A 10,589-nucleotide genomic window follows, 5' to 3' on the forward strand; every position below is an offset into this window, starting at 1 on the left:
AATGAAATGAGCCTCTGTACGTTTGAAAAGGTTAAAACAAATTGAAGGTGGAAATCACAGCTGGTAATCACAGTTTGTCTGACAGCGGGCTTTTAATGAAGTGACCCGCTCTCCATCATTCATCTCAGCCTCCTGTGTGTATATGGAGCAAGACTGTGCATTTTTGTGTTTGTGTGTGTGAGCACATATGGCGTGAATTGTATTGGGAACGGCATATATTAGGTTTGCATTAGCATCATGGCCTCCTTTGCACCAATTCTCTGCGCCAGAGGTCGTATTGTCAGAATGTGCAGGCACATATGATGTATAAGAAAAACAAACATTCACATGGCGAGTAATCCTTCAGGATCTATGCCCATGCTATGTTGTTTCTTTAATGATAAAATGGTCCATTAGCACACACATACTGTATCTGTTCATGATCCTGCCTTCTTCCCACCTCATAAGGAAAGCAAGTCAGTTCACAGAAAGGCCCAAGCCAAGCAGGTATAGCACATGAGTCGTATCATGTCTTCTATTTTAGTGACAGAGTTAACTCATGATTAAACATAACTTACAACAAGTCAAATATTTGCTTTGCAAAATTAATAATTCAGTTCAAATAATGTCATGTTTGACACAAGGTCTTAAGTCAAGGCCTAAAAGAAAACAGAAAAAGTCAATATAGTCAGAATACCAAATATCCAATGTTTTAAAAAATGACATGCTTTTGAGGGTTAAGTGCGACACACATGCACACATACTGTGAATTATCTTACACATACCAATACACGCCATACCTTTAATCTAATTCTAACTTACATTTCATTCATGTCGAGGCCAAACATTAATAAAGGATGTACATCTCGAACTGGAACCCACACCCAGAGCAAAAACGAACTCAGTGAAGTAGTAATAGATAACTGCTGCCACCTCGTGGTGCTTTAGAGAACCAAGTGCGCAGCTGTGGTCCCTTCAGTGTGCCTTTGCTTCATCATAAACATGAAAGTCATTACAAGTTCCCTCAGTGGTGAAGATAAATACACAGGCAGAGTTAAAATTGTATTCTTGTTTTATTTTAAAAAGCAAACTTTGCAGTGTTAACAAAAAAAAAATCACATAATTGCACTGCACCTTGCTAAATAAATAACAGTGCTGCTAGTTAATCAGAAAGCATACCCCGCTGGAATATGCTGTTGTGAAGAAGCACTGTTGGCTTTTTGCTCACAAATTGCCCTATTTTCAGTGGCTGATTTGCTTTAGTAAAGTTAAAGCTGCGTAGACTCGCTGCTGTCTCAGCAACAACAATCTTCAGTAGAAATGCAAATGGATACACATGCAAAGCAAACCTCTGGCTAATTATACAGCCGTCTTACAAGGTCTGTGTCCCTGAGCACCGGAAAAAAGTGTAATGCACAGCATGTATGCTCTTCGTACACAAAGCTTTAATACAGAACATCTGTGGGTTGCCAGATTAGAAAGATCTTAATTAAGCGTACTGTACACTAATTATGCTGCAACACAGAAGCATGAGAACCCTTTGCTTATATTGAAAAACGTGTTGGATTTGCAGTTTTTTCACTCATTTACAGAGGACCACACAGACAAAGGAGAAGGTACACCAAGCTATGCTCATCTAAGTCCACGCACGAGTAAACTCAGGCTACTGAGAATGATGTATACAAGTCAAGAGGCAGATAAGGAAAAAAATATTCAGCTACATAATAAAACACTGTCACTAACATCAGAACTCCAACAACTGCAGGGACTGGACAGTTAAAACACTGACACGAGATTTCTGACATATTTTCATCCTATGACTAACTTTTCTTTTTTTTTTTTTTCCCAATGGACACATAACCAAAATACACATAAAACCTTAGGGATGAAAAGAAGACATTTCTTGTGCGGTGGCTTGGGGAAGTGGTTCTTTAAAATCTCTATAAGGCACTAAAATTGAAAATAGAAGCACTCTAAACACCATCTATAAAAAGGCAAGCACATAATCTATGATATGGCTCTGCTGTGGTGAATGACTTGAATTTGCTGAACGCTGTTGGGAGTGCAGACGACCCTTTTGAATCTCCCCTCTCAGTGCAGTGGATACAGCGTTCTGTCTCTCGGTGCAGTGAAGGAGAGTTCATGGTCATTCTCAGGCCTCAGTCGTCTTTTTTGTCCGAGGCGCTGTCTTCCTGTTTTTCCCCTGAACTGGTAGGACTGGACAATTCCAGATCACCTGGTGTTGCCTCCTGGATTGCTTGGTATCTCTGAAGTTCCAGGTAGGTGGTGAAGAGCTTGGCGTACTCTGGATGGGTCATGGCAAAGGCCTGAAATTCATCTGAAAAGCATGTCCATAGAGAAAAGTATTAGGATACACTGTCACTTGGGAAAGTGGAATGTAGCTTGGCGTTAATGCTCTCAAGGCAGAGTCTACTCACTGAATGTAATGAAACCAGAGCCGTCAGCATCAATCTCCTTGAAGAGCTTGACCATGTTTAGATCTGACACACCCAGAGCTGAGCGCAGCAGAGCAGCAAACTCCTCCCGGGTGATCCTCTCATCCTCATCTGTATCAAACAACTGCATGAGAGAGGACAGAAACAAGAGGAAAATGTATTTCTCAGTCCAATTTCTGAAGGCTTAGAAAAAACAAATGTTATTTATGCTGTGAAAACGGGCGGATCGGTTAGGAAAAGCATACATACAGCCTTTGTTAAATTAGGTGGACTAAAATAATATTTTGTTCATATTACATAAACACCAGACCTGTTAGTTCAAAACCACATTTGACTTTATAGCCAGCAAAATGACTGCATGTTGTCCACAACAGACACACATTGTTAACTTGACATTATCCAAGCCTCTCTGAATGCTGCCTGTTCTTCCTGCAGTACTGCAGCAGCGCTCTAATATCAACCACTGCAAAGGCAGGGCTGGGTGATTTCACTTAAAATTATGGCTTTTTTTGCTTTCTGCTTTCATTTTTTAACGTAATTTTAGATATTTCCTTTTTACATTTAGTGTAAAAAGTAAATAATGCACATGCTGCAGATGGATACGGATCATTTGCCACAGGTTGTAGTTACAGCATCTGATAAAATCCAATCCAAAAAAAACATTCAGTGTTCAAAAGATATCTGCAGAAAATGTACTGTATGATGTGCTCGAATCAGCATGAGCGATGTGTGAAGAATTCAGGCTGTTCTCACGCACAAAAGAAGCTTTCGGTAACCAAGTGGATACAACCATACATTTCCTCCATATTTCTGTGTTTCTGTATTCAGTACTGCTTCTTCTTCAGGCCCTAGCAGGAGCACAACAGTGTCAGGACATTTTTGTCGTACCTGAAAAGCCAGCCGAAGAACGTCTTCAGTATTAGCTGGTCGACACAAGATGGTCACACCAATGACATATTCTCTGAAGTCTATAGTGGCATCTCCGTTCTGGACAGGGTCAGAGAGACAGCCATGAAAACACTTGTGACAGTCAATGCACAGATTATTATGATGGATTACTACTTTACCATTTAGGGTCTAAAAATACAGTTTTTTGTCTGGTATCGGCAGTTTTGAATGTAGAGGCAGTATGAGGCCTTTAGAGGGTGATGTGTAATTAGACTGCAAAATCATATATTTTCTGAGGAAAATGGATCCTCTGGATGTTTGAAAATGCTTTTGTGCTTTCAGTGCTCTCGTCCCACTCAAACCTCTGGTAGGTACAGTATATGCTGGAAGGAGGCCAAACTACTTTGAAACTGTCCTCTTCCAGGCTGTGTAACTCCTGAACCCACACCATGATGACCCAATCTTACTTTTGTATTTGTTGGGGTACATGATATGCAGTGATGTGCTTGTACATGATTCTCTAACATGAATATTAAGATCATTGCACTTTATGTTTTCACCCATTATGCTTAAGGTGTGTTTCCTGCAGGGCGTGTCAGGGCCAGTTTTTTTACTGTACTAAGGACAATTCCAACATCATGACTGTATGTCAACAAAAGGAGGTTGAGTATTTAAATGGCATTCATAATCGTGCTATTCATATACACGTCTCTCACTCTGTCAAACAGTGCAAACAGCTCTTGAAGGGGTGGGCTGACAGGTAGCTTCAAGAATCTGGCAAACTCCTCGATGGTGATCCGTCCTCCTTTGCAAGAGCTGGCCATGGCTGCAAAGCTCTCCAGCTCCTTCCTCACATTGTCCCACTTCAGACTGAGGGAGCAGCCATATGAGTCATTGTTAATGTTCCTGCCAGGTCACACCAACAGTGTACTTAAGTGAAATGTTCTTACTTGAGTTTCCGGCTAATTTTGGTGAACTCGACCAGGCCTGCTTCCATGGGCAGCGTTAGCTCGCCAGCTGAGATCATCAGGCGGCAGTCTTCATATGTGTGGTCTGTCACTGGAACTCCCAAAGCCCTGAAAGCAGACAGTTAACATCAACAGTGTTCAGCTCAAATGCTTGTGATGTTTGTGAAGAGTTGGACGCAGCAGGACAGGAAGGTCGGACAGGTCAGAAAATAATACGACAACACTGATGTAATACTGTCAGTAGAAACACAGAATTATTGGCTGAATTGAAATAATGGCCTTCATATTAAACAGCATACTCTTCACCACTCACCATGTATTTCCTTTCCTAATCAACTCAAAGGTACAATGTGTAAGAACTGGCCACCTGTCGAAGGCTGCTCCAAACTAACAGGGGGCAGCATATTACCAGTGTAACTGCTAACTGCTGTACTCTTTGCTGTAGCTATCTTTGTCTGTAGTTAGCTCAGTCAGCTGTGCAACTGGTGGCCCTGTTAGCTGACTGGAGTCTATCCCAGCCAAAGCATTTGCTTCTCATTGCACAATATTGCACTCTGCTCAAGCTATAGGCTGCAGAATGTGCATTTAAGGTCAATGAACTCTTACTGGGCCATAGTGTCTCGCACTCTGCTGGCAAACAGAGCTGGGATTTTCTTCTCTTCCTCTGTGGGGATATGTGGTGGCAGGAACTGAAAAACAGAGCAAACAGATGACCAAAATGGTCACAAGGAAGATCAGGCAGAAAGTAAACTATTAAACCTTTGCATGCATGGAAACCAAATCCACTACTGCAGGAGACACATCTGGTGCTTAGGTTGATTTTACAACCTTGGAGTAAAGCATAAAATCCAAAGACGATAATTCAGCAAATTAAGGTTACATACAGAGCTTTCTTTAGTTACACTCCATAGATGAAAGTAGCACTGATACTACCAGCAAAGATTAAATTACTTTTAAAAAGCCATCACATGCTGTGTACTGGCATTCACATCAATTTTCAGGAACAATAACAGTTTGTGGTTTGTAGCCGGTGTATTAGGATGGAAACTTTGGGAAATGCCTCCTACCTCTATCTCTACTGTGGTGTACAGCTGGCTCAGAGTCAGGAGCAGCAGCGTCTTCCTGCACATGACACAAGCAGGACAGTCGGTTACACGTCTCGATTCAATAGTACCAACAGTTGCTGTAATACAAGGCCATAATGTTGTTGCTATTGTGTTAGAATTGTGTTTCCTGTCAAGGAAAATTAGCAACAGACACCACCTTCACCACACTGTATACCCTATCTCAAGATGCACAAGTGTGGAAAGCATACGTACGAGCTGAACCCCTGCCAAGTCCAAGAGACTGTGTCCTGGAGGAAAAGGTAGAGGGGAATGCATAAAGCTTCATAAAACATTAACTGCAGTGTTATACAGCTGAGCTGCAAGTGTTGCTATCTGAAGAAGTCTGAAATGGCCAACAACATGATGTGCAGATTGAGTTTACTGAAAAATCCATAACTTCTTGCTTTTTGAAATAAACAGATTGCTAATACTGTAAGTGCATGTGCTGTGAGCCAGCAGGATGCACATCATCTTTGGCTCTGCCTCTAGATCTTTATCTTCTGTGCAAATTAGCAGCAGTTTGGCTTCTGTGAAGTCTGCTCTCCACATGAGGTGAAGTACATTCATGCCGTATTACAGTCGTAACTACTCACCAGTTTGTTGGGATATCTCATAAGCACAGGCTGCACAGGCACCCCGGGGATAAAGGCACCTAGTGGATAGGGAACACACAGCATGTATATTATTTATTTCTCGTTATGAATGAATGAAAGCTGAATGGGTGTGTCTTGTATGACTAAGCAAAACTAATTTTTCCACTTCCATCAAAACCAGTTTTGTTTTCTTCATTTGACAACGAGTCAATGCACAAACCACATCACATAATTGAATGAAAGGAGCAGTGCGGCATCATGAGCTGTTTCTGCTGTGTCGCCTTTCCGCTCAGTGGATCACATTTAACTGAGAATGATGGATGTGCTATAAGCAGCAGATGGAGCTGTCAGTAATTAGCTGATTGCTGTTCGTATTTTTTTCTTTGGTTTATTATTTTACTTTGATAAGTTTTGTAGCAAAGGAAAAAAATTAACATTCATGAAATCTTTTGCAATGTTTTTGTAATTTGAGCAAATTTACATTTTTTCTCTTACCTTGTTTGAACGTGATAAGACATGAGCGATTTGTACACGTTCCCTCTGGAAATATCAGAACCTGAGGAACAAGGAAAAGACTACTGCCGCTTACAACAGACAGAGTATGCTTTTGAAATAACGGCACCTGTATTTGAGTCATTGTGAGTGCTTTAATTCTCTGAAAGCGTTAGGAAAAAAACACAATTGTACAACATGGTCTTTGAAAACTGAGAAAGGAAACTGTGAAACCAAACCAACATCCTGAGTTACAGCTCTTGCTGACTAACTTGAAGTCTTCTCTGCAGTTATAATCCATGCCAATACCAATTTGACATTAGGGCTGCTTTTTGCTCCAGGAGTGTTTTTTGTGTTGTGACAGACCTGTGGCCAGTGACCTCCTGACTTGGCTCTGCTGTCAATCTCCTGGATCGTATTCTTCCTGGAGTCTGGGTCCTTTCTGGACACCAGCACTGGCTGAAGACAGCGCACGAACCCTGCAGAGAGAGCAGCACACATTCACATACAAACTAACGTACAGGCCTTAATTGCATGGCTTCATGAGCATTAAACAGAACACTTCCCGATGATATCACCACATGTAACTTATATTCATCAAGTCCACAGCACACTCTGTCTAACATGTTCAGAGTCTGCATCAACAGAATAGGCAGGATAATGTCTCTGCATTGCATAGCTTCCAAGCCCTCTGTCATTTAGAACAGTCTATGCAGAAGATATTAAACTGTACAGTCAAATTAAGATAAACAGAAATGACACACACATTTCACACTTACATTTCACATTTGACACACACATTTTTGAGGTTGAGAGGACCAGAAAGCCCCCACAAACACATACGCCCCTACTTTCCTGTACGACAGCAACAAAGCAAAAGTGTCTCACTGCCAAAGATGGGCGTAGCCAGGTTCTCCACACGGGAGACGGTGGAGGGCAAGCCTGCAACAATGCACACAATCCCATCGAAAAAGGTGGAGTGGGGGGCCACAGCCAGGATGGGGGCCTCACTGCTGCTGACCTGCTTGCCCTTGACCACCACTCTGAAGCCCATGCAGAAGAAGTACGTCCTCCCCAAGGCAGCCATCACTCTCCGACACATGAACCTGAGCATGTTAGAGTACAAAGCATTTCCCATGAAACATTAGATTACATGGAACGTGGACGCATCCAGCACTATTATGTGGCGGGGGAGCAATATGTCACAGTTTTTTTTTTTAACAAATACACTGAATGGAAGTGTTTGAGCAACAGGAAGAGTTGCGCCATTTTGTACTTTACTGTAACATGCCTGTTAGTTCCTCATAATGTAGAGAAAGGGTTAGAAATCATAACATAGACTGAGACGTTGTGACAAAATGATCAATGGTGACGTAGAATTTTTGAAACTTCAGTGGCCAATTTTACTGAACAAATACTATTTAAAATTATGTGCTTTCATAGTAAAACCACAGCTTCTGTGCTTTTACCACCCTGAGAGTGTCTGCAATAAATAAGTGACAAGATAAGCTATGACCATGTTTGGTCATAATCATATAAAAAGCTGTGGTCGAAAGTCACTAGAGAGTTCCTGTTCGCAGTAGAACTGCACCTACTATCTGCACAACTAAACAGTTTAACATTCTGCACCCTGTTTGGCACTCAGAGGTGAAATACTACAATTCAGCCACTAAATATTGTATATTTAATGTCAATATACAATTTATCACATGGTAAGTACCTGAGAATGATTTTTACATACTGTATTCATAATGTGTAGATATGCACTGTCCAACTGGACGGCCCAATTAATTCATTATCATAATCGTTTGATGTCGGTCTGAAAGCTGGTCTGAATATTTAGAAAGAGACAAATTGCTTTTTCACTTTATCAAGCCCCACTAATACCACTCTTTCCTCTCTGAGAGCTGAGGGGAACTGAGCTTGTGTAATGCTTATTCTGCTGATATGATCTAGAAGAGCATGATTCAGCAGGGCAAAAAGCAGCTGCACATTCTTCAAGTCATGTCAGGAACTATTATTTTGAGAATATGCTGCCTTCGCTGTGTTTTACTGCTCAGCTTATGAACCAAGGAAACACAATGCTTCTGCTACTTCTTGCTTCAGTTCATTGAAATTCAATATATTTTTGTTAAATCTCAGCACACCCCTTCACCAAAATCTGTGTTTACATGCACCGAGTGGGATGGAGTTTAATGCGTGGTGACAAAAATGGTAGTCAAAATGTTCGTCTACAGAGTTGCTTTGCAACCAAATCTGCACTGATAAAAAAAAAAAAAGTTAAGAAAACAGAATTTTCTATGTAAGTAAACAAAACTGACATCAGTAAAGCAGATGTACTGTGCAGTTATTAACTTTCCTAAATGAAGTGGTTTTGAGGGGTCAGCAGGAGACGTGTTTTGTAGTGGGAGGGGTTGGATCCTGTTTACCGTCTCCAGCCTGTCATTGGTTCCACGGCTCCTTTCAGAGGATGCTTGAAGGTTATGATGACAGCCACTGGCCATGTCACCATGAGAACCAGGGTGATGAGGATGGCCCGGATTGGCACCAGGAAGATTCCCAGGAGGACACACTGCATGAAGAGGGGCACGTGCACACACACGCACACGCACGCACACACACACACACACACACACACACACACACACACACACGCACACACACACACACACACACACACACACGCACACACACACACACACACACACACACACACACACACACACACACACACACACACACACACACACACCGTGGGTTACAGGCCTCTGCCATACAGGCAGGGCTGTCGGCATTGACATTCCTCATAGCAGAAACATGCACGAGTGTGGAAATCCACATCACTGGGCAGCTTTTCTAGAAAGCACACAACGGCTGTCATTGTTAGTGCAGCACATAACAAGGCTTTGCAAGCCGATTGTCAAAGGCTCGATGGGGAAGATTATGGGCCCCGGTTACACAGGCCTGTGTGTGTGTGTGTGTGTGTGTGTGTGTGTGTGTGTGTGTGTGTGTGTGTGTGTGTGTGTGTGTGTGTAATCTCACACATCGGATGAAACACTGTGTGAGCCGCGCTGCCCAAAGCGACGCCTATACTCTTCAAAGGCTTGCATTTACATGAGCACTGACCTTAAACGCCATACTCACTTTAAGTATAGCAGCTTTGCTTAGTTTGGTGTCTTGAACGAAGGGGTTGATGATCGCCGGCAGGAGCAGGGATTGCTGCCTCGGCAGGGCGAACACTCGTTGTGGCGGCATCGCAGTCCAGTGAGCGAAGAAACAGGCAGATGTTTATTGGTTTTTATCTGTCGAGGCGCTGTTATGTGATCATCTCACTTCCTCAGCGGGGACGCTACTCTCTCTTCGCCCCGTATCAGACGATCACTCGGGCGAGCGCAGACAGGAGCAACCGAGAGCAGACCCGGACTGCGCTTCAAAGCAGGCTCCACCTCCAGCGAGGTCGCTGCAGGGTTCGAGTCCGGTCACTGCTTTCAAGAGGCGGATTTGCATCATTTTCCGCTCTCTATCTGTGAATGTTTGCAGGATGCAATCACTCCATTTGACGTATTTCGTACAAATATTACAAAACAGGTGGAAAAGAGGCTGAAAATGTGCTGACAATGATCATCCTTTGAGGAAAAAAAAAAAACACTAATTGAGAATTCAGGCGTCACTTTATCAATATGTGCAGAGCTCGAATCCAAAGATAATAGAAGTGATGCACAAGCAGCGATTGTGCAACGATTTATATCAAGGTTAACGTGTTTGTTTACCAGCTCTCAAAAATGTCCACAAGATGGCGCAGTTTCATAACAAATTTTTATTTGTCCTGCATCCTTTCCAGTCCATAATTATTTAGCAGTGGTGGAAAGTCAATCTTTGCTCAAGTACAAATTTGAGGTAATGTTTTCATTTTTGTGCTACTTCATACCTCTATATTCACTTCGTACCTCTATATTACCTACATTTCATCGATTAATTATTGCACTTTACTCCACTGCAAGTACTTTATAGCTGTACTAGTAACTCAATCAGATATTCCCTAAAAACATATGAGCTGATGAAATATAACGCATTGTTTAGATCTAGGAAGCAATCTATAAAGTAGAT

The 10,589-nt window shown here is 42.2% G+C and overlaps 1 protein-coding gene across 1 annotated transcript; it reads right to left on the minus strand.

Moving 5' to 3' along the window:
• Positions 1-1,033: 1,033 nt before the first annotated feature.
• Positions 1,034-10,250, minus strand: lpcat2 (lysophosphatidylcholine acyltransferase 2). Its single transcript, XM_070967710.1, has 14 exons — positions 9,627-10,250; positions 8,912-9,054; positions 7,371-7,588; positions 6,849-6,961; positions 6,486-6,546; positions 5,991-6,049; positions 5,611-5,645; positions 5,359-5,413; positions 4,898-4,980; positions 4,274-4,399; positions 4,040-4,193; positions 3,324-3,422; positions 2,418-2,559; positions 1,034-2,317 (listed from the first exon to the last, which is right to left on the minus strand). The coding sequence occupies exons 1-14, from the start codon at positions 9,735-9,737 to the stop codon at positions 2,139-2,141; spliced, it is 1,578 nt and encodes a 525-aa protein (XP_070823811.1). The 5' UTR covers positions 9,738-10,250; the 3' UTR covers positions 1,034-2,138.
• Between the last annotated feature and the right edge of the window lie 339 nt (positions 10,251-10,589).

The sequence above is a fragment of the Chaetodon trifascialis genome, chromosome 1 (genome assembly GCF_039877785.1).
Source record: "Chaetodon trifascialis isolate fChaTrf1 chromosome 1, fChaTrf1.hap1, whole genome shotgun sequence".
Lineage (NCBI taxonomy): Eukaryota > Metazoa > Chordata > Actinopteri > Chaetodontiformes > Chaetodontidae > Chaetodon > Chaetodon trifascialis.